Source organism: Lepisma saccharinum, chromosome 13 (assembly GCF_977018435.1).
Source record: "Lepisma saccharinum chromosome 13, izLepSacc3.1, whole genome shotgun sequence".
Lineage (NCBI taxonomy): Eukaryota > Metazoa > Arthropoda > Insecta > Zygentoma > Lepismatidae > Lepisma > Lepisma saccharinum.
The window spans coordinates 84,462,448-84,487,468 of record NC_139241.1 but is presented as its reverse complement, the minus strand read 5'-3'; the positions used below and the strand labels follow the sequence as shown (position 1 = coordinate 84,487,468).

The following is a 25,021-nucleotide window of genomic DNA, read 5'->3' as shown; positions in this document are numbered from 1 at the left end:
AAAGCGAGTGGCTGGAGCGAAGCAGTACACGCGGCTGCGAAGGCTGGTAGCTCCAGTTGCTTTCTCCGCACGTGTTGATTGGTCGGGTGCTCTCAAGTCAGTACTTGCGCAGAGACTTTTTTTATTTCAGATAAATGTTTATTTATTTTTAAACACAACAGGCGAATGCCCAATTAAAGTGTTCTACATTTCTTGCTTTGAGTTTGTAAATTTACAGTTTGATGAGAAATATTATTGTGCAGAAATGTAAATATACATAAAACATGTCAACGCTAAATTATATGTGTATACAACAGTTAACAAACCGAGTTATAATAATACATGTTAATTGAAGAGAGTGGAATAAAATATCTAACTATTATCTACAAAAATAGCCTACATGAATACAATATTTCAATTATTAAGTACAATGCACAACGTATTTATCTTTACACTCAGTATTTCAGATGTTTACCACCATGTACAATTACCGAGATAGAGTGCAATCGTCGCTCATCCTCATCGTAGCGATTAACCATAAGAGGCTAAAAAGCAACGGAGAAGAGCAATAATCAGAAGAAACGTATCCGTGGGCACCAGCAGAAAAATTTTCCAAGTGGCCGAAATCGAAAAGTTCTGTTGTCATGTCTACTTGTCATCGTAAGAAAGCAACGTTCCAAAAAGATGAAGTAAAAAACAGTGGAGGAGGGGGAGAGCGAAAAAGACGCGAGGAACATAAAAGAGAGATAAATAACGAAGGAAAGACTAACGAAAGACTAAGGTCAGGAAAGAGAGAAAGATAAAATATAGAGAAGAGAAGATAGTGAAACAGAGAGAATAATGAAAAGGAATACAAGAAACACGGAGCAAGATGGAGAGAAAGAGATGAAAAGAGGAAGAAGAAAGAAGATAATGATACAGGAAAATAGAGAAAGAGAAGAAAAAAAGAAGATAGGAGAGAGAGGGTGAAATAGAGGAAGAGAGTAAGAAACACACACGCATGAGAGAGAAAAGCATAAAGAAGCAATAGAGAGATAGTAAGATAAAGAAAGACAAAAGAGAAAGATGCAAGCGAGAGAAACAAAGAAGAAAGAGAAGAAAAAGCAAACAGAAAGAAAGAAGAAAATACAGATAAATAAATTATCAACAAGAGACAGGGAGTGAGCACAGAATAAAAACAGAAACATTGCTTGCTTCACAGTTAAGTGTTTATGTTTCAACAATGTAACATTATTGACAATATTCATTATATAACTCCTTCTTATCTTATCTATCGCCTCAGAGTTAAGCAACACGCACAATGCTTTGCAGGGAAGCGAACATTTCAGAACCTGCCCCCTTCTTTATTGACGGAGACAAAATCGAAGCATGTACAGCATGTATACACCACGAGCGTATCTTCTAGGCTAGCTAGGCTGCCTGCGAAGACTGAAGTCTAGAGAATAAAATACAGGAGGAAAATCGATTAGAAATTGTAAATAGAATCATTCATATCAGTGTGATGATGATGATGATTCTAGAGTTGGCAACCTAATTTATTGTGAGTTGGCAACCTGATTTCTCATGAGTTGGCAACCTGATTTCTCATGAGTTGGCTGACTCAGTATACGTCACTGATGTACACCATTATCAACAAAGTCACAGAATATAAACCTCATGGTTCAAACCTGGCTTGGCTTCCGAGAACATTTAGCCAACTTTAATTGTGACAAATTCATCTCATCGCATAGACAAAAATCGACAAGAAAGCGAAAATGAAATAAATCAACAACAACTTCTTCTAACTTTGCCTCCTCTCTTCTCGGCTCCTTGTCTTCTACATTCCAAGAACTTCCCCATTACAATATCACTTCTTCCATTGAGATGTCAACAGTTCCATAACAAGATAACCTTATTTGAGAAGGAGTCGCGCTGAAAGTCTCCATAATTGTTGTTTAAGGGTTGAACATCGCATTGTTTACACACATGCTCCCCATGCGTTAGTGTCTGAGCGGGAAATCTCTAAGCGAGTCAAGTACCTAATTTACAAGTTCCTGGAGTTCTAGCTTCAAACTGCATTACAAGAACATATATTTTTTTTTTCAGACTAGAGACTTTCCTAGTCTTATACCCTATATAATTGATATAAGCCGCTATTGAAGCAACGGAATCCTTTCTTTCCGGCATCCTTATGATGTGTAAAAAAGACACACGGTTCCTTAGCAACAGTACTGTTCGAGACGAATTGGAATAAAGTAATCTATAAAATAAATCTCTCTTCCGCACATCAACTGCACCAAATCTATTTTCCAACGCTCGGTTGTGGCAGTTTCATAGTGGGCCATGTTGAAATCATGGTTGGGTTTTTACGCGTAAAACAGGTGTAAATTACGTAAAGTAATATGCAAAATACGTAAAAACAACCAACTAATTATGCCTAAAAAAACACGCACACACAATCCAGAAATCGTGTATTCTTCATTATGTATTGTCACTGTTTGGAAGTAACTAGTTAGAAGTAATGAATAAACAACTAACAGTTACTTTATGAAGAATTCTAACTGTACTACTATTAATAGTAAGTAGCTGTTACTACAACAAAGTTACTTTCTTTCAATGAAAGTTACCTTATCAACGGTTACTTTACAACACTACAATTTCTTACTTGAACGTGGCAACCCTGTTTCCAACTCTGTGTCATCTCTGGATGCTAAGATGAAAGGAGAAACTATGGCAAAGAAGCTAGAATTCGTTGCATGCTAAATTTTTATTCGTTATTTCTAATTACACTTTAAGACTAGTGTTTTGTTCAATAGTTTATTTATAGTAATAGCATAACTATATGAAGACATATATTATCTACCGTTGTGGGCAATGGTGGAACATAAACTATGCTTAGCATACCAATGTGGCGGTGCTCCATCGTGCTGAAAGATACAGTCTCTGAGCATTTAACTGCTGCATGTTCAGAAACACGAAAAAAATGCAGTCATTTGAATCGGGTGAATTATTTTGAATTACCCTGTATTTATTTCTGTATTCCAGGCTGCGTTGATAGCTGCTGGCGGATCAGTACTTGGCGTTGGATCAGATATTGCAGGTTCAATTCGAATCCCAGCAATGTACAGCGGTATATTTGGACACAAGCCTACGTCAGGTTAGTAGCTGTTAATACAGGGTGTCCCCCTGAAAACGGTCTCATTTATTTTTTTCGGATATTCGTCACACACTACGCCATTATAGTGATTGTTATAAATATAATGCAGGGTGTCCCCTGGTAACCTGTCTTATTTTTAATTGGTTCGGAATATTTGATTGATTGATTTGCTTTATTTTACTTCGCTTCTTGTGCCACTTTTGGCTAATTTGCGAAGATAGGGATGAGTGATGATGTGAGCACGATGTGCTAACCAATCCGCCACGGGTACCCACTCGGAATATTTGGACAGACGTCTACGGCAGATCACTGATTGTTATGAATATAATACCGGGTGTTTCACAGAAAACTTCCTTATTTTAAATTTTATACGATATATTTGTACACAAGTCTACAGCAGATCAGTGATTAATCTTATATAAGGTGTCACCCCTGAAAACGGTCTTATTTTAATTAATTTGGTATATTTGAACACACGCCTACGCCAAGTTAGTGATTGGTACAATACAGGGTGTCCCTCTGAAAAACTCCTTATTTTAATTTGTTCACATTGAAAAAATGTCACCGTAGCGAAAGTACAAGGACCAGCGAAGAAATATACATTCACTTTAACGTAAGTATAACAGTTTTTTCTAAGATCGAACATTTCTACATATTGCATATACTGTGCGTGACAAAACATAACATCCTCGTTATACTCTTTGCTTTCAGGCGTTGTGTCTATCGAGGGACATTATCCCAATTCAGATGACCAGAATTTCGAAAATTTCCTTACCATTGGTCCGTTGGGTCGTTACGCTGAGGATCTAGCCCCAATGCTGGAGGTTTTAGCTGGACAGAATACCTCTAAGCTCAAACTACGTGAAAAGGTAAGTGCTATTTTTTTACAAGGTAAAATATACGAGGTATGGTTATTAAGTTATGATGCAGTGCGTCTGTCATCTTTTTCTTTGGCGCGGAATTTGAACTGCAAGGAATACGAAAGCTTATATGTCTCCTGGTTTGTGGTATATTTTAGAAGCATATTTTCTGTGCTGTTCTTTGCAAATTTTTGGATTTTTCTTACACTTTAACTTGTGTGCTTTTCAAGGAATAAATAAAGAACACATTCGAATTGACAATTGGCTCACAATTTCCATAATTCTCTCCATTCTTTTTTTTAAGGTATATTGTTGTCCCATTGTTTCAGAATAAAATTTCTCAAGGATAATTTTAAGTCGCTGTAGTTTTCTTTTGGAGAAGCTGTCTTCTTGCGATCCTGACTTTTATGAGCCCTGTCCTCTTACGGCCAGGACTTTTTGATGCCCTGTGTGCTACGCTGAATTCTGGCGACTTACTCCTAACCTCAGTCCTGACATGCCATAATCTCAGTCCTGTATTTCGTCTTGAATTCAATCCTGACTTCCATCTTGAATTCAATCCTGACTTCCCCCCCTGAATTCAATCCTGAATTTCACCTTGCTTCACTATCTTACGTCCTCACTTAGGTCCTGACTTACAAACGTAGGTTAGGTTTGGTTGGTCAGGTGACGAAGTGAGGTCAGTTAGATAAGGTTAGGTTCGTTATTTCAGGTTAGTTTAGGTTATGTGAGTGGTGCAGACAGATGTTAAATAACCAAATACAAAGCTGAATCTTAGGCTCTGTCCGAAATGTTCAAAGTACATACTTGAAGTGTGGTCTTGGCGGAAGTGACGTCACCTAGTACAGTTCGAAAGCGCCAAGAACAGAAGCACGCAAGTACGCAGCTCTCAGCAGTCAGCACAGATGTACAGCGCCTTGAATAACGTAGAGTGGAAAACGGCACAGTTCTGCGCGCTCTGGCTGGTTCCACTCGAAAATGATACCGCTAGAGGCGCTGGTGTTGAACCCGGTGCCTGATGTTCGACTGCTTATAATGGAAGTAAATGGAGTTTTCGCTGCAACGTCTGATTCTTTTACATGAAGCATTTCTATGAATGTGATAATTGCTATGATATTTGGTACAGTGGTCGCGAAGATATTAACGAACATTCTAGACAGTCGACCACGTCCTGTTATCGTCATACTTTTGTTAATAATACGGGAGAAAAAATACGCGTGGAATGTTCTTGGCAACTAAATTTATGTGTATGAATTAGGTTCATTATTATTATCATCATCATCATTTCTTTTAAAGATATACACACTGAAGCATTTGTATTTTGGATATTTACTGTCTCTTTTCTTCCGCTTTAAACTAATCGCGGCGATGATGATAATGATGATTCCATGAAACGACAAGGGGAACCCCACAAAACTTTCTTAGTGCCATCGACATGAGTGTAAGAACACTTTCAAACCAATGGGACAAGCGACACGGGATGTTCACACTGTCACACTAGTGACACACACTTCCAGACTGTAAAATAGCCTTCATTGCACATGAGGGTCCAAACAGCAAACGACACGTTCATATGGCGTATTCGCGTGCTACGTGTTACTTCGGTCGGAAAGCTCCTTAAAGGAAGGGTGCTCAGACCGAAGCGACGCGCTACAGGGGGAGTTCCCAACTAAGTGAAAAGCTACATGGTGCCTTCAGTCTATTAGCAAGCGTTCGCTGCTAATTGTGCGAACAACAGATAGGCGACACGATAAACTGCACATTACAACAGATCTAGGCGACACGATAAGTCACACGTGTCGCTTTGTCGCTTGTGGGTCGCTCAAACTGGGCCATTTCCTCAATAGCTTGCAACATGTTGCCGTGGTTTGTTGTTCGCGCATGCGCGATGCAATGAGTGTCTTGCTTTAGTGAGATTGCGCACCAAAGCGGCACGCGACACTTGTCGCTTGAAGATTTCACCAACCGAACGCTGGCCTGTGCTTCCCGTCATGCCGCTGCGATGTGAAATGTTGCTCTTGATTGGCTCGTTTCCAAGCAACATGTGTCGCTTCGGTGTCAAAGTTGCCTTGGACCGAAGAACCCGTGTCGCTTTGGTGTGAAATCCTCGTATCGTTTGTCGCGTGTCGCTTTGGTGTAAAATCTCCTTGAGGAAACGGTGCAGTAAGAGTTTGTGTCCCTACGGTTCGAAAGGCTGCATTGATTACGGACTGCTCGCTTCCAAGCGACACTTGTGGTTTGTCGCCTCGGTATGAAATATCTCTCAGGATACTATTTATATTCTAATAACATAGAAAAATAAACTCTAATACACAGTCCAAGACCTGACGTCCGGAATCACATTGCGATGTCTCTTCTTGTGTTACGCATGCTATTTATTTATTAATTTTATTCTACTTTTTCTTTCCAAATTAATGTCATTTCGTGACTGCAAATCACTCAACAAATATAACTGTTTCCATCAATTCACTTACCGCCTTTCTAGAGAAACAAATCTACGTAATATATTCCAAAAACTAACTAAGCCACATTACTTTCATAAGAAAATTAGCACCGACATTGATCGCACTGCCATCTATGTTTCTCATCCGTCTGGGGAACCAGTTTCTTGGGTCGTTTTGAACACTACGTTATTCAAGGCGCTGTAACAGATGCTTGGTGAATAGGTCACGTGATATCCAAACTCGTTGCTCATTTGTTTTGAATCGCGGAGATGGAAAGCCAGCAACACGGGTTAAATATGAGTTATGGGTCAGCAAGTTGTTGGTTAAAGTTCTTCTAATGTGTGGAAATTTATGTGTACGAACATTTGAAAATGCTATGTGATTTCTATGGTTATAAATAAACAAGTGTTTAAAACGCGAGGGAAACAACGTGTCCTCCGTTTTATCTACAGATCGTATTTGGCGTTGCAGTCGAAGTGCAGTTCGAAAGACTTTCACTTCCAGTCCACGACTTGAAGACCATACTCGGAGGATGCTCGCTTCAAGTACGGTCTTGCACCTTTCGGTTGACTGAAAATCTTGTTGGGGGGAGGGGGATTAATGCTCTTTTTAAAAAGTCATTTTACGACCGACTTATCCTTTTTTGCCTTTATCATTTTTAGTGCTTCATGGAATATTACCATTGAATTGAAATTTATACAATGAAGCTTAATTTCTGTCTGCAGGTCGACATGAAGAAGCTGAGGGTGTTCTACATGGAGGACGACGGGGGCTCACCCTTTATACTCCGCACAGCCCCCTCCGTGAAGCGGGAAATACACCGGGTACTGCGACACCTGATACAGAAGTACGGGACGGAAGTGGAGAAGGTACGTTGGCTGATAACAATTCTCAATAGGTTAGTAAGATGGATTTTAGAAATGACGTGGTAGTTGCATACCACTCATCCGCTAAAGATCACGTGTCCGTTCGTGTCTGTACTTGTCAATCCATTGGAACACGTTTAGTTGCGGTGTAACACACTTTCCACATACTGTGGTGCAAGTCTCCTGTTACACACCTTTAGACCACCAAGAAAGGGGCAGTGTTTGCTGTTCTTCTTTGGTGCAAGGCGAGAGTGGAGCGGCCATCTTTACCCTGCAACAACAAGAAAAGAATATGAGCTATGAAGGTCAAATTTTATGTGCGCGCAGAAAGCTGTAATAACAACTTCAAGAAAATAGCAGCAAATGTGTCAAGTAATTATTGATTGTCCCTCGTATATACATATGTGCATGTTAGGAATGGTCAGTGGTGAAATAATAACATATATATATATATATATATATATATATATGTATATGTATAAATATTAGAAATAAGCCGATACCTCTTTGAAACGATACCCATATTGTAATAATCAAAAGTCCTTCAAAATATTGATTAATAACATTAATGTAGGCGCATCCAGAAAGTAAGTTTCCCACTAACCCACATTGAAACCGTTTTTCCGCATGCGTGAGAGGCACATGCCCTGGCTAGTGAATGTCCTAGAAGACGCCTCCCGAAAGTCCTCAGTAGCGTCTCGGCAGCGATGAAACATGGCGGCTCTTATTCCATCTCCCGCCGCGTGCGAGGTTCGTTCGGTGATCAAGTTCTTGAACGCACAAAACATACAGCCGATAGAAATTCATCGTCAGCGGTGCCAGATGGTGCGTCGTTGGTGCAGGACATTTACTGAAGGCCGGCAAAATGTGCATGACGACGAGCGCAGTGGGCGACCATCGGCCGTTATGGACGAGCTTGTGGAGCAGGTGCAGCAGCGCATATTGGAGGATCGTCGCGTCACGATCACGGAACTCAGCAGCCATTTCCCGCAGATTTCTCGGTCGTTGTTGCACGACATTGTTACCATACCCCTCTTGTTCCGGAAATTGTGTGCCCGGTGGGTGCCGAAACAACTGACGCCCGAACACAAAGGAAAACGCATGGGCAGGGCACTGACATTTCTGCAGCGTTAACATGATGATGACGATTTTCTCAACCGGATCATCACAGGGGATGAAACGTGGGTTGCATACAGAACCCCAGAAAGCAAGCAGCAGTCCATGCATTGGCGTCACAGTGGATCTCCATGCAGGACGAAGTTCAAACAGACTGTGTCGGCGAGAAGAGAGATGTGCACGGTGTTCTGGGACAGACAAGGCATTCTGCTCATCGAGTTTCTGCCCATAGGTGAGACTGTGAACGCTAACCGTTACTGTTAAACACTGGGGACAATGCGACGAGCCATTCAGAATAAGGGATGCGGTAAGCTCAGTGCCGGGGTGATCTTGCTGCACGACAATGCGAAGCCGCATATGGCTAGGCGCACTGAACTTCTGGACAGGTTCGGTTGGGAGGTGTCGAATCATCCATCGTACAGCCCGGATCTCGCTCCCAGTGATTACCACCTGTTCTTGCACCTGAAAAAGTTCCTGTCCGGTAAACGTTTTCACAGCGCCGAAGAGGTTCAGACGGCTGTCACACAGTGGTTCGGCGCTCAGGCAGAGGACTTCCACGACGCAGGTATACAGAAGTTGGTCCCAAGCTATGACAAGTGTCTGATTCCCGGCGGGAATTATGTTGACGAGTAGCTGGACAAGTGCTGTATCTGTAGCAATAAATGATTCAATGAAATAATGTTTTCTTCTTGTGCAGGGAAACGAACTTTCTGGATGCGCCTAATATTACATTCCAATTATAATTATGTGTTTACCAGAGTTTTGGGTTAAAACTATTCAAAAATTACATCAGAATATGAAAAATACCTTCTTACGTAAACACAAAATACAGTTTTACCACACAATATTGGTACAAAATAGATGGAAGCTTCTAATTTTGTATAACTTCCAGGAAAATTAGAATCCGTTAATGTGTCGCCCGGAGATCCTGTGAAATACCAATCCCCGGAGAAGCATCGGCAAATAACATTCAACGGATACTCTTCCGATACCGATACTATTAGCATCGGTATAAGCCGTATAAATGTTTGGTTTATTTTACTTCGCTTTTCTGCCACTTTTGGCTAATCGCGACGATGTAGATGAGTGATATGATGGAATTGAAGACAGGACACTCGCAAAAAAAAACACATGTCGGAATTCGAATCCGTGTGCAAACCACCTCTGTCAAAGTTTCTCCAGAAAATTTATTCTGGTCACAAAACACAAATATAATTCAAATACCAGGCCGTACCTCTATCAACTGTCCCCTTGCATCTTGCAGCCTGACCTGCCAGAGATGAGGGACGCCTTCGAGATAACAATAGCCTTGTACTTCGGCCTGAAGGGTGTTCCTGATCTCCTCCAGCATCCAAACAAGTTGCAGGTGAGTCGCAGTTTTTCTTATTGTTAGGCACCTTGCTTTTTCGCAAACGCGATAACTAACTAACTAACTCTCTAGCCTTCTTAAACCCAAAGGTTTTTGGCTGCATCAACAAGAGCCTTCCATCTGTCCCTATCCTGGGCAAGATCAATCCACTCTTTTCCATCCTTACCGATTTCCTTTAGGTTCATCTCAACGTTATCCCTCCATCTTCATCTTGGTCTTCCTACTGGTCTCTTACCATCAGGCTTCCCAACAAGAATCCTGTAAACTCTTTTTTCCTCTCCCATTCGTGCCACATGGCCTGCCCACCTAAGTCTTCTTGATTTAATCATTCTAATAATATCTGGACATGAACACAAATTATGCTCTTCTAACGCCCAAAAACGTTAATTATAAATGTTTATTGGCATGTTCTAAACACATTTTTCATGTATTTGAAATCGCGAAATAGCGCGAATCTGGCATAAAAGTGCGAATTGAGACCTTTTCCCAAAATTTCAACATACCCTGGGCTTAAAAAGTGCAAAATATCGCGAAAATCCAACATTTGTATGTTTTAGGCTTAAAAAAATCCAAAAGTGCGTTACTTCCGAGTGAATGAAGCAAGCATGTTTGACAATTGTCTGATGCGGTGCACATCCACCTGCTAGCAGTCACTAAAACTAACTGCTAAGAATTCTAAACCTGGTTCTCCCAACCTAACTGCATATTGTTAGAACTAAATGGAATTGTAGGTTAGGAATTGTTAGTTTAGAAGGGCCAAGTTTAGAGCTCTTGGCATGTAGTATTAGTGACTGTTAGCAGCTGGATGTGCATCCACACTAGACCCTGTTTGTCACATAGGAATGGAACGCAACGCAAGGTCACTAACCAGATCTGTCCTTTAGTGAATCATGTTGTAACACGTTGATATTTCATCGAACAGCACATGAGACGGCGTACTCGGGGAATAACTTTTAGGTTACGTAAATTGTTTCTAACATTATTGAGTGTTCTCTTCCGCAGGGCCGCAAGTCGATTGTCCTGGAGATTGTGAAGGCCTTCCTCAACTTGTCCAACGTCTCGTTGGCTGCGGTGGCCTACTACGCCTTGTGCGCGGTCAACGGGTTCGTGCCTAGTCGCGCCTATAGCCACTACCTCGCCAAGAACAACGAGCTACGGGAGAAACTGCAGGTGGGTTTCAAACACTTTGTTCTTCTGATAGGCGGAACTGTTTCCGGATTTGAAGAAGGGAGAGAAATCTTTAAAAAGGATCGCAAGATGAAAAATCCGAGATATATGAAATATTGAGGAAACCCGTTTGGCCTAGCTTTTTTCTTTTGGCATTCTTAAAATAGGAATTTGGTAGATTTTACAAAATTTGGTAATTTTGACAAAAATATTTGGTAACTATAAGCAAATGTGCACGATTCCTAAGAATTTGTTTGTACTGGACAGTTACTAAAGGGGTTTTGTTCCTGTTGAACACTAACTAAAGGGGTTTTGCTCCTGTTGAACAAATACTAAAGGATTTTTAATCCCGTTGAACAATTACCAAAGGTTTTTTTTGATCCTGTTGAACAATTACTAAAGGGTTTTTTGGTCCTGTTGAGCAATGACTAAAGGTTTTTGGTCCTATTGAACAATTACTAAAGGGTTTTTGGACCTGTTTAACAATTTCTAAAGGGGTTTTGATCCTGTTGAACAATTACTAAAGGCGTTTTGATCCTGTTGAACAATTACTAAAGGAGTTTTGGTTCTGTTGAACAATTACTAAAGGTTTTTTGATCTGTTGAACAATTACTAAATGAATTTTGTCCTGGTGAACAATTACTAAATGAATTTTGTCCTGGTGAACAATTACTAAAAAGTGTTTGGTTTTCGTAAACACACTTGAAGGGCCAGGGGAAAAAACGATGAATGTCGATTTTTCGCCCATTGTGAGATCGCAACGCCATCTGATAGTTCAGAAGCTGTACTATAATAATGAGAACGGCCTTGGTTGGGAAATGATGAGAAGTGTCTGAAAAACGCATTATTATTTTGGCATATATTAACGTACTTATGAAAAGAAATACTTTGTTTTTCATTTCCTGGCAAATCGTCTCGAATGAACATTCATCGTTTTTCCCCCTGTCCCTTCACTTGTTTCACTCCTATTTAAACAAATAATTGTTTGTCAGAGACTATTTTTTTGTAATTCCAACCAAACTCTTTTCTCTGGGTATATAACAACATAGTTTTTACTACTGATCTACCTGATCCGATGGCGTAATGGTAACGCTGTCGCCTCGTAATCAAAGGATCATGGGTTCGATCCCCGGTGGAGGCACATAGTGGTTCGAATCCCACTTTAAACTGTAGGTCCAGTCCCAATTAGCCTACCTGTACATAAAACTCAAACTTGCCAGCCCTTTGTGCATGCGAGTCAGAGATCCTAAGTTCGATTCGTTGGCAAATCATGGTAGTTTAAGTCCGTTTGTCATGGATTCATGAATTTCTCAACGTCGCGATTAAACAGCGAAGTGAAATGCGAAGAATTTGGTAAGTCCGGTGTGTAACAGCAAAGCTTGCCAACCAAAATTAGTTTAAGAGCATCCTTCAGATAGCCTAACGAATAGTCACACCTGCGAATCGTCTCCAGAAATACATAATTCATTGCATTAGCGGTTCCTTTTGTATCCGATGGCTTGACTGTCCAGGAATCCTCCAGTTAATTAACTAATTGGATATGACGTTTATTGGGTGTTGGCAGGAACTGGTTTCTGCAAAGCTTTTCTCGTGTATCTTTAATTTGTACGGCCTCCAGCAAAATAAAGTTGCAGTATAATCGTGAAACAGTAAGTGAACTTTCAATAAGCTAAACTACATTTTGGCTTAGCAATGGGCAACGCATAGGGTATTCTGAGGTTGCCTAACCTACTAGGATATATGATAATGGCCGTGGCAATTATTTTTGTCTTATTTCGAGGACAAATGTCACTCTCGTGGTTAGTCTCAAAAAAAATAAGTCTCAGTCATGTTCTACGCGCAGGAAAGGTAAATGTTTTGCTTTAGAGAGACTTCACACCAAAGTGGCACGTGTCGCTTGGGGATTTCACCAATCGGCTTGTGTGACCGGTCATGACGCTATGGTGTGAAACGTTGCTGCTCATTGGCTTGTTTGCAAGCGATATGGGCCCCTTCACTCTAACGGAGGTTTCAGACCGATGCGACAAGTCGCAGGCGACAAGCGAGGCTGTTATTTCACATCGAGGTGACGAAGGGACATGGGCGCCTTCAGTTTAAAACTAAACATTAACTGCGCATGCGCGAACAACAGATCCAAGTCGACACGGCGCACGGTGTTGAGAAAACGACCCAGTTCGAGCGACAAGCGAGTGACGGAGAGAGTAATAAAGAGACAAGGCAGAGAATGGGAAGAGAGAAAATAATAAAGAAAAGAGCAAAGAGAGGGAGATGAGAATAAAGGGAATGTCGACAGAGAGGGAACAACAAGGAAAATTAAATATCCACAGGAGAGAGATAGTAAGACCCAGAAAAGATGACGGAAAAAAGGAGAAGATACGTGATAGCAACAAGGAAAGGGAATAATAGATTAAAACAGAATGAGGATTTGATTTAAGTACAGTTTATGCACAGAGAGGCTAATCGAGACTGGATCTATAGTTGAAAGTGTGTTTCGAATCATTATGTGCCTCGAACCCGGGCTCCCTTGAAACAGAAGAGAGAAGAAATGCACAGACTTGATTTATGTTATTTAACGTCTCTTTTCTGCCACTTTTGGCTAATCGCGAAGATGAGGATGAGTGATGATATCGATGAAGTGACAGTCGCAAAGAACGCCCAGGTCAGGATTCGAACCTTAACAATTCAGAGAACGAGAGAAAGAATAAAGTGAGACTGGGAGATACATGGAAATAAATTATTTCAGATAGAGAAGACGGCACAAAACAGAAAGAAGGTGAAAGATCCAGAAGGGAGAAAGTGAACACAGAGACATAGTAACACAACGTAAGACTAAAAATGAAAAGAAGAAACATTAAAGAAAACAGAAAAAAATAAGGATTCGAACAGAAAATGGACAGAAAATAAAAATTAAGTTGGTAAGTTACCCCCTTGAGTCTAATTACTAAGAAACCAAGTACAACGGTTAGCATTTTGTGTACCGCCACTTTTTTCACAATAACTATTGTGATTGGTCATTTTGTTAACCAATCCATTTCTGTTTCCCTTGCCATCTTGAACCGACCGTTCTCTGTTTCAGACCTTGCTGGGAGACGACGGGGTCCTCATCCTCCCTACTCACCCGACCCCCGCGCAGTTCCACGACCAGATCTACGTGAAGACGGGCGGCGTGTGTTACGCCATGATCTTCAACACGCTGGGCCTCCCAGCCACACACTGCCACATGGGCTACGACGAGGAAGGACTGCCAATAGGCGTTCAGGTGAGAATATATATAGACACCTATTAGTATTTATTTTTATGTACGAGGATCGATTATTATGTTGGCGACGGTCACTGGTAATATACGAGGGTCGATCATTATGTTGGTGACCATCGCTAGTAATATACGAGGGTCGATCATTATGTTGCTGCCCATCGCTTGTAATGTACGAGGGTCGAACATTATGTTGGTGACCGACCCTTGTAATGTACGAGGGTCGATCATTATGTTGGTGACCGACGCTTGTAATGTACGAGGATCGATCATTATGTTGGTGACCGACGCTTGTAATGTACGAGGGTCGATCATTATGTTGGTGACCGACGCTTGTAATGTACGAGGGTCGATCATTATGTTGGTGACCGACGCTTGTAATGTACGAGGGTCGATCATTATGTTGGTGACCGACGCTTGTAATGTACGATGGTCGATCATTATGTTGGTGACCGACGCTTGTAATGTACTAGGGTCCATCATTATGTTGGTGACCGACGCTTGTAATGTACGAGAGTCGATCATTATGGTGGTGACCATCCCTAGTAATATACGAGGGTCGATCATTATGTTGGTGACCGTCGCTAGTAATATACGAGGGTCGATCATTATGTTGGTGACCGACGCTTGTAATGTACGAGGGTCGATCATTATGTTGGTGACCGACGCTTGTAATGTACGAGGGTCGATCATTATGTTGGTGACCGACGCTTGTAATGTACGAGGGTCGATCATTATGTTGGTGACCTTCGCTAGTAATATACGAGGGTCGATCATTATGTTGTTGACCGACGCTAGTAGTATAAAACTGAGAAAAGATACATGTACCATTGTAAAGTTCTTACAATGCCTCCAAACTATAATGTCAAAATGTTAATAGTACTTTATAATTATTAAGTCATTTACGCTAAAACGTTTAAAAATGTAATGGAAATCTAATTTTCTCCAGATTTTGTTAATATGCATCAGAAAACGTGTCAAGTACAAATAATATTCTTTATTCTATAAATTGACCAATCGTTTCTTTTTAATTTGGTGCAAAAATGAAGATTCTGTCTCTATTCTGAGAGAAGTTATACGCGTTTAAACATTACACTACGAATTCTGACGGCAGCCACTTTGATGACGTCATTTAAACGGGATTCTTTGTGGCTTTCTGGGACAAATTCAACGCAAGTACTACTACGTATTCCACCAAGTTTGGATTCTTTTTTTTTTTCAATGTTTAGGACTCAACTGTATTTCTATAGCTACTGTTTTTCTTTTTATTTCCATGAACACCCTTCCATTTTAAAATTGTATTTCTATCACGTGACTTGTATTTTTGAAATTCCAGGTGGTTGCTGCCCCGTACAACGATCACTTGGCATTGGCTGTTGCCACGGACTTAGACAAGGCCTTTGGCGGTTGGGTACAGCCAGCCATCGTCTCGGAAAGTTGTATAAAATCGTGACGCTAGGCTGCGCTGTATTCCTCCAATCAATGTTCGTCTCTTATTTATCGAGTACCAGTAGAAACAGACTTAAGAAGAATAAGTGTTCATGTGTCAAGTGCACAAGTGTTATGTAAAAGTCACTAATACTGTTGTTCTAAACTTATAAGTGCAAACGTTTAATTGTGTTAATACTTAAGACATGAATTTTGGTTGATGTGCTTTGTAATATATATATTTATATAATTAAAACGCAATTTAAAATTAAAGAGATAGTAGAGTAAGATTGCTTCCGTAACATCTCTCGCAGTTATGCATTTGCAGCTTGGAAGCGAGTCTCAATTCCTGAAGCCTCCAATCAAGAAGCGATCCGCTGACGTCATCTCAATGCAACACCTATCGCTACACCTCTTTCTCCCGCTCTGCACTGTTGGTAGACTCGCTAGCTAGATCCACATATAGCATGAATTAAAATTTTAAGAAAGGGGGCGTTTATGGGTTCGAACCAATGTTACGTTATTTATAAGGCATGGATGTTCAATCACGTAAAGAGAGATTAAAATGTACGAACACAATTTCAATTAGATATGATTAGAATTGTACATTGCGTGAACGGTCACTGGTTCGGCCGATGGAAAAGGACGATGAAGTTCCTTGTTCATCGGTCTTCGTTTACAAGCCAAATGTTGTTTTTACATGTAGGAATCAAAAATCGAAAAATCAGAAATCAGAACACTGGACACTGAAATATGTTACGACATAAATTTTAATACATCACTGTAGAAATACTTACAAACTCTGGTCGCTCACTTACGCAAGACAAAACACTCGCGGACCCATGATGCACCGGGTCAGAACAAGTTAGCAGCGCAGACCGCTGATGGTCGGCGTTATACGTACATAAACGCTATGTCTCAAGCACCATAGCCTAACCAGTTACGTTAAAGAAGCTTGAAATCACAAAGCTAAGAGTCTAAACTTGGTCCAGAGAAGATAAAACAGTTTCTCTCTGACCTACAAAGGTGCTGAAAGTTTTTACTGTGAATGTTCTAAAACTGTCTCTCTAAAATGTGAATGTCGAACTGTGTTTTCTAAGTCCTTACTTCGTCTTTTTTTTCGTTCTCCAAAGAATTGTCCTTCACTCTATTGGTCGTTGAACTTTTTGCTCCGCCCATACGTGGTCACTTCTGCATGTAGGGGCGAGAATCGTAACATACGGGGGTGATAAGGGTGAGAATCGCTTAGCATAAAAACACAATAGCACCTTGTTTGAGAGCTGATCTCGAGGAAGAAAAATACCATGTTCCAATTAAATTTAATTGCTCACAGCTCAATTTATATCGCTTCCAACTCGGACACTTCGTTAAAGTTATGTCTTCCTTGGCTGCCAAAATCCCACTGAAGCGAAGAGATACGAAGAGAAATGTTCTGGCGGGGTTGAAGTTCAAAATCTCATACTATTTACGCTTGTCACTTCACTGTCACTGAGCCGAGCCTTCGTGGAATATATGACGTCTCGTCCAGGCTGACATGTGTGGGGCGATTGTCTCGATTCCGAGCCTGGCCACCTGCAAACTCTCTCGAAAACAGAGGATCTTTGTCTAAACGAGGGAAAAAATCTTCTTGGTGGTTTTAAATTTTAAAATGCTCGAAGTTCCGTGATAGGCTCCATCTGGGCTTGAAATTATCTTGACGTGAGCCAGAGTTTAGATGAATTTGTACGGGACAGATATGGGAGTTTATTGCCGGACACACTGTTTCCTTCACCTTGGAGTAGGGGCGGTGATATATGCAGGGCTTCATGGGAAAGAACGCTGGTTCCTTGAGACATAACAGCCCGCTGGTTCCTTGAGGCAGCTGGGTTTCTTCTCAGAGAGCAGAAAAATAAGATCTCGGGGGAAAGCGTAGAAACACCGATGGAGATTGGAAGTTGTAATTGGCACATCGGTTATACATCCCCCTGCTCCCGAATAAAATTTGCTGAACTGCAGGGAAGCAAATTTTTCAGCTAGCTGTTGCGTTACCTCCTGCAGGACTTCTGATGTGTCTTGCCTCCCGATGTTAACTTAGGTCAGACTGTAACCCTAGCACCCGTAGACTTAAGTGTTCGGGTCACATCTGCCTCTTATTGGCAAGTCTACCTGTCTCTTTCCTCCTCCCATTCCTGTAGTTCTCTGGTGCGGCTTCTCCTCCTTCCTGGATTGGCTCTGGGCAAGTGAGTGGTGCCCTCGCTGCTTCATTAGGTGTCCATGGCATCTTCTTCCCTCTTCCAACTGCTAACTCGGGCGTCGAGTGGCTCAGGAGTACGGTTGGTAATAATGGTGGGCCGCCCTCATTGTCTAGTTATCTTGGAATAGTAGCCCGTCCTGGCCTCTTCTTCTGCCATCTGGTCTGCCTGGCTGGAGTTCTCGATGGTATGCCTGGCTGGGGTTCCCGTATCGGCTGGAGAAATGTGTCCGGAGTCTTCTTGGTGCCTCTTCTCCTGCCATCTCTTTGGCTGTAGTATTTTATTCTGTGAAAGTTTTTAAAGGCATTAGAATATGCTTAGTTGAAAGTCTTAACCTATCTTCATGCACTTTCTTCACATGTCACAACTTCAAGTCTCTTTACCACTTTAAGTTCCTTGTCTTCGTGTACTTGACCACTATGTCTCTTGATTACATTTTTACGAGCAATGAAAATTACACAAAAAATTTTGTAGCTTCTACTTAGATAGTATAATTATGAAAATCAATACATGGTTTAACAAGATATTATATAAAAATTTGTCGGCTAGTTTTGAAATTAAAAATTGAAAAATTACCGATACACATATTAAAATAAGAAAATTCCCTTCATTTTATATTTTTCATGCACCCTTCTCTTCAACTTTATCTCATCGTTTTTAGCTTATTTCATATTCCATTACTGGGCTCAAGGCTTTACCAACACAAGTCTATTCCACTAACACACTTCATAGGTTAGGCAGTATTTACTGCACGGGCATTCAGCCCCTTACATGTGCATACTTAAAACTGTAATGGCCACTAAGGGCAAATCTTCTGCTCTATGGCAGGAATTATGTGTGCATCATAGGCACATTCTTTATGCTATGTAAAGCATAGGCCTCCTTGGGCAAATTAAAATTAATGCAACCCTCTTATAACACCAAAATCCTTGTTGTGTGTTGTCGGCAAGTGTATGTGGTAGGTGTATTTATTCTGTGTCTTATACCTTACATTAAGTAAAATTATGCAACTTGAGCCACTTAAAATGCCAAAATTTAAATACTCTCCTTATCAACATAAAAACAAACAGTGAATAATCATTATGGGGATCTAGCCTCCATTTTCTCCTGATCAAAGCTAAATGGTGCATGAAACTAGTTATTATAAAAATCTATTCACTATTTTAGTATACAGACCCAACTTATTTTCTTCATCATACATCACTGGCCGTCCCATGGCTTGGTTGGTCTGGTCTGTCTAGCCTATCAAATATTAACTACAATAAATCAAAATACACATTTAGATAAAAGTAGATAATCAAATAATAATCCATTGATATTAACATTTTCCTGTAAATATTGACAAACAAATGAAACAATCAAACAACTACTTCTCCTAAGTAAATAAAAAGATTACATGGCACTATGATTGTGCTAATTATCCTTAATAAACAAAATTATAAGTTTCATCACTAACTTGACATTAATAAAATAATAAGGTGACTTACTGAGTCACGTGTGTGCATTTATAGTGTTGCACCTGTTTACACGAGTTTACAAAAATTAGGATTACAAAATGATAAAAGACATAAAATTTAAACACATCAAAATAATAGAGGATATTATTGTTTAAATATAATAAAGAAGTTAATATGAACAAATGTATGAGGTGAGTACAAACAGAAGACCTAACACCACCTTCTGTTAGTTACATCATAAAACACAAATCAAAAGATTAAAATACAACTATATTACAAGTGTAAGCACGTGTACGAAATTCTTGCTTTTTGGTCGAGTGTAATTGTTGCCTTACTTATTCTTAAGCAATAGTTGCAATGTGTTAGCCCCACAGGGCTATTTTATGAGGACTACATAGTTAGGCCCTAACTTCTAGCAGCCAAATGTCGACCTGTCACGTGGCTGATAGAATCCAGGAGCCAAACACGTCCAAAACCCCACCCGCATGTATATATAAAAGAGCCCCCCCCCCTTGAATCCGACAGCAAGATGATATGTTGATATAAAAAAAAAATCCCTTAAAGTCTAAAGAAGGCAAAGTGTAAAATAAAATATGCTCCGCGCATGAAAACTGTCGAATTCCGCAATGATTAAGTCAAATCCATATTTAAAATCATGTTTAGCTCACGCTGCCATAGCGTCTTATGAGCTGTTGGGAGGACAGGTGACACGCGGTGTGCTCCAATCTTCCTCTTCCTAACTCCTTAACTTCCACACCAAAAAAAAATCTTTTAAGTTAACCGGGGTATACCAAAAGTATTCCAAAATGGTGGCAAAATAAATTTTGGGTTCTAGTCTCCTTTGAGAATAGAAAATTTGATCTTTGAGGTTCTCTATAGCAAGAAATTAACCCTAGGGAGATATATAAAACAAAGAAGTTGGTCTCCCTTTCATTATAAATTCTTATCTATCATCAGGTCATCCGTCGCATTCAGCAGGTACAGGTAAGCACACCTGCTGAGAAAATATTAAAGCTGATGGTTGCAAAACCATTTATAATGAATTGTTATTTAGTAACTATTATACTGTATGATTACACAAGTCACAGGTATGTTGGTTTAATCAGTACATCGAAGAAAGGTGATTTCGGAAAATAATTCCTTGGAACGTCGAAAATTTTCTAAAGAATTAGCTGGCAACACTGATTTTCACTAACTTTAAATGGTAGTTGGTTGCAAAACTTCTTGAACACTTATATTAAATAATTACACAAGTTTGAAGTAAATATCATGAAATAAATGTAAAATTTTTACATAAATTCGAGGTTTCTCGGTTTACGAGCCTCCGATACGACACCTTCGTATAAAAACTTGATATTTAAAAATAAATATATGCAAGTCCTGGTTGATTTTTTGTAATTTCCTTCAAGGGTAGTCTGTTTATGACTTCAGTAATTAGTTTTCATAAAGATCCAACTGTAATTTAGCATTTTATGGCTGATTTAAAATTAAAGTTCTCCGCAAAAGTACTAGTTCAGACAAAATTTGGAATTTTATGTTACAGTAGCTCAATTTTATGAAGCAATACAAGCTTAACTCTTTATATTTAAGTAATTTATAGTTTAATTGTTATTATTAAGTTCTAATTGTAAAAATTTGCTACAAAAATTGTAGCTTTTATGCTGAAAATTCATTTTAAGTGCTTTATTTAACAGCGTAATGCTTTTAAGTTTGGAAAATGAAAGATAAGCCAAATATTGTTTTAAGAACCAATTTTTAGGTTGAAGGAGAAATAAAGAACAAGATTCTATTTACGCCATCCTGAGAATCAAGTGTAAAAGAGTCTCCCAGCCTCCAGTCCTTTAAGAGGACTTCCCTTTCGGCATGGGATTATGTAATGTTATTCGCGACATATTATCAGACATCTATCTACATATTTCTCCAAAATACAGTTTTAAAAATCTTTCTCTTCCTTTTTTCTACTCTATAAATGTATTAAGATATCATGGTAGTCTAAAAACACTACTGGTACCAGTAATTCTGGTATGCAAGGTTTCTATTCGTTCAAAAAATGATAATCACAGTGGCTGCTATGCCATCTTGCAGAAATTTTGTGAAATACAGCTAATTTCTGATCTAATTTTGCTTTCGTTTTGTAAACAACTCAAAAACTGTATGTTGGTAAGAAGTATGGGGTGTTTCTGCTGTTCCGCAGCTACGAAGTTACTGAAAAAATTAATTTTGGAAGAAATTGCTCATTATTTACACTTATATTGGTGTAATAAGTGTGTACATTGCACAGTCATCATAAAAATCTGGTCTCTTACCTTCTGGTACATTTGTGTACTTTACCTCTCTTCTTTTTTCTGTTACCCTTCCATACTTGAAACATTTTATGCATGTTGGGTGTTGTCTGGCCTACATGGTTACGGAACGAGGCGGAAACGTCGTGCCGTCCTTTACCTCTGACATTACGCAGAGCCGTACAAGTGTTGCTCAATGCTACCTTAACTTCGTCTACTAGAATGCTAAAAAGATATGCTTTAGTGCCTTAGCTACAGTTAAGATTCATGAGTAGTGACATACTTTCGTTGCTGGTTAGGTTAACGCTAGCTTCTGTACATTTAGTGCCCTTGCTCAGTTCCTTGCTGGCAGGCAAATCATAGAGGGGTATCATTAATTCATTCACGTACTTGCTACCTTGAGCTATCATTAATGTAGATGCATTATTCTTGCCATTATTCTCTACTTTCCCCCTTATTCCCCTTCTCTCATTAATCCTCAAACTTTCAAAGCTACGCAGCCTACTCCTAACCTTCCCATTACGGTACATCCATCCTATTTCACCATACTCAATTAGCCTTAATTCATCAGCAATAATCTTCTTAAAGTGGGTCATATCTCCCCTCACTCCTAGCTCAAAAGTTACTCTCTTACTAATAGCAAACTTATGCTTCTCAGCTCTATTGAAATCCTTAACAATAGCATTATCCTGATTAGGCCTAACTTCTGCCTGCTGTACCTCACTAACAATTAATTCATCATCATTCACTTTGTCTACTACTAGCACTTCATCATAACAATCTGGGGATGCATCTAATTTAGAACTATTTTCATCCCTACACTCATCTACTTGGTTTATCAATTCTTCATTTCCCCTTATTAATGAGTCTATTCTTTGGCTCAAACTTGCTTCTAACTTCCCAAATGTAACTTTCAATGCTTCTTTTAAGGTAGCTCTAATTGCTTCTATTGTCACTGCCATAATTGCAGTTACAATTTCACTTTATTTAGTTATGTAACAAATCTATCTCTGCCCCCTGGCATTTAAAAACAAACACTAGAAATTCGTAAAGCATGGTCGTCTATTTATTTATCATTCTTCATTTTCATGGTAGCGATTAAGTTATCTCGCCCTCAAAATTAGCTTTTAGCTCCATAGTTCCCCTTTACTTGTACTTTCACTTTTTACGTATGTGCTTTTCAATAATATTGTCAACTCGTTGTTTCCACTTTGTTAACTTATGCTACTCGGAAGTTAGTTCACTCGCGAGGCATGCAACTACTATTGTAGTGTCCTGATTTCTTTTAAAATTTAGGGCAAATTTAGAATTTTAGCAGTACATAACAAGTGACAACTTGGCTCCACACAGTCAGCTGGAGATGTTCCGAAACTAATCGGACTATACCTGTATGTTTGAAACATTCCTTTAGAATGCATTCAGTTGTTGGGACGTTCTGTAATTTGAGTATATAGGAAACAATGTATTGTAAATTCTTGTTTGAATTTTTGCTTTTAGACCACTTTAAACATAGATAGCCTAAACGGGACTGGACCTACAGTTTAAGTTGGATCCCAACCACTAGGTGCCTCCACTGGGCATCAGTCCAGGTACACCTTGATTACAAGCGGACGGCGTTACTACACAGCCATATAATAGAACGGCTGTGGTCCAATCACTAGCATGTCTGACTGCCACGCGGGAAACCCGGGTTCGATTCCCAGGATGGCTCATTTCAGATAGACATGTTTCAAGCGATGCCCGTGCTTGAAGCGGCTCTGGGGTTCACCCAGTCTCCAATAAAATCCCTTATGGCAGTATCGAGGAGTCGATAAAGGCGACTGGAGCGTGTTGTTGATCACACCACCTCCAGAAATTGATGAGATTATTAATGTTTTTACCTTTTATAATATAATTTAATAGAATGCGGGGCCTCCCCGATGGCGCAGTGGTAAGGACGTCACCTTGTAATCAAGAGGTCTCGGGTTTCTATACTCGGTGAAGGCACAGAGTGATTGACTAATTTGGTTTATTTTCCTCGCTTTTCTGCCACTTTCTGACTAATCGCGACGTGATGAAACTGATGAAAGGGCACTCGCTGTGCTAACCACTTTGTCTCGGGAATCTATGGAGCAAGGTCGCGCATAACGGTAGACAAGGGAAGAAAGCGAGTTGGCGGAGCAAACGGCTGGTAGCTGCAGCCGCGTTTTCCCCTCTCACACGTTCATTGGTCGAGCCCTCTCGAGTCATTACGTGTGCAGAGGACTTGCTTTCGTTTGCATGGTTGCTATTTGTTAGTCACATTACTACCATCAAGCTAAAAGGAACAACAAATTTCGCTTTGGATTTACAACGAATAACTACAGTGGCCTGCTGATAGTACACTCCTGTTTACATAAAGATGCACTCGTTATAGGGTTCAAGAGGTGAAGAATGTGCTGCTTTATCTGAACAGGTGTGTACACTCACCGACAATAAAAGTGGGACGCCTAGATCCTGACATACTTGCTTCCCTTCAAGGCGATGTGTGTGTTGCCTAACCCGACGGCGGTGGTAGAAGTTGCCATTGAAAATTTCCTATCGCCTTGCAGGGAAGCGAGCATTTCAGGATCTAAGTATCCCACTTTTATTGTCGGTGAGTGTACATAAACAACCCCTCCATTAAAAAAACTTGATACAACAGTGAAGGTCAACAACAATCCCACTTTACGATATTTTTTATATTTTGTGGTTCTATTTCATCAAGGGGGCAAAAGCCCTCGTCATTATGACCAGTACTCCCCTCACTTACACTCCATCGATGCTTCAACTCCAAACGTTCCACAGCTAATGAAACACATTCCTCTTTATTCTTCAAGAGTGACGAAAATATTGAATTAGACATTCTATAAACTGAATTCTTCCTTCTGTAATGTTTTCAATTTAATTAAATTTCAGAGCTATATTGTCACAAACACTCACGGAACCATCAGACTTGGCTTTGTGCTTGAAGCAGTTCGAACAGGTTACGTGACATGACATGAAAGCAACATTAATGTTAATGATGGCAACAGTGGCGGCTATTGTATTCCGAAACCCGGGGGGGGGGGGAGGTCAAAGGCATATATAGTATATAAGGTTTAGCATAGTCCGTGGGCAAAAGTGGCGAAACTCCTAATCGCCGCCACTGGATGGCAATGCTATATTTATTTCATCTTTAATTTCGATGCTGGCTTAGAACAAAAACAAGAAGTTGCTTTTTTAGAGTGGGAATCGACAATACCTGGAAAGAATAGAGATAAAACATTTAGGAAAGAAAGAAAATTGATAAAAGCAGAAAGAATGAAAGAAGAAAGAAAGACAGATGGATAAAAAGTGAATTAAAAGCATAAGAAGAAGATACACAAAATTAAGGAAGCAGAAAGAAAAAGAAAATTAAGTAAAGAAGACAGAACAAAAAAATGAAGATGAATAA

At 39.9% G+C, this 25,021-nt stretch overlaps 1 protein-coding gene across 6 annotated transcripts in view; it reads left to right on the top strand.

The window, feature by feature from the left end:
- Positions 1–15,869, top strand: part of LOC145997096 (fatty-acid amide hydrolase 2-A-like) — a 49,486-nt gene extending 33,617 nt beyond the window's left edge. For 5 of the 6 annotated variants that reach the window (XM_083133718.1, XM_083133719.1, XM_083133717.1 and 2 more), the window contains exons 5-11: positions 3,004–3,115; positions 3,827–3,984; positions 7,145–7,288; positions 9,666–9,767; positions 10,773–10,940; positions 14,014–14,196; positions 15,527–15,869. In XM_083133718.1, coding sequence (XP_082989844.1) covers positions 3,004–3,115; positions 3,827–3,984; positions 7,145–7,288; positions 9,666–9,767; positions 10,773–10,940; positions 14,014–14,196; positions 15,527–15,643 — 984 coding nt within the window. In that variant the 3' untranslated portion in view covers positions 15,644–15,869. The remainder of the gene's footprint in view (positions 1–3,003; positions 3,116–3,826; positions 3,985–7,144; positions 7,289–9,665; positions 9,768–10,772; positions 10,941–14,013; positions 14,197–15,526) is intronic. The other variant, XM_083133723.1, reaches the window with a different exon arrangement.
- The last annotated feature ends 9,152 nt before the right edge of the window (positions 15,870–25,021 follow it).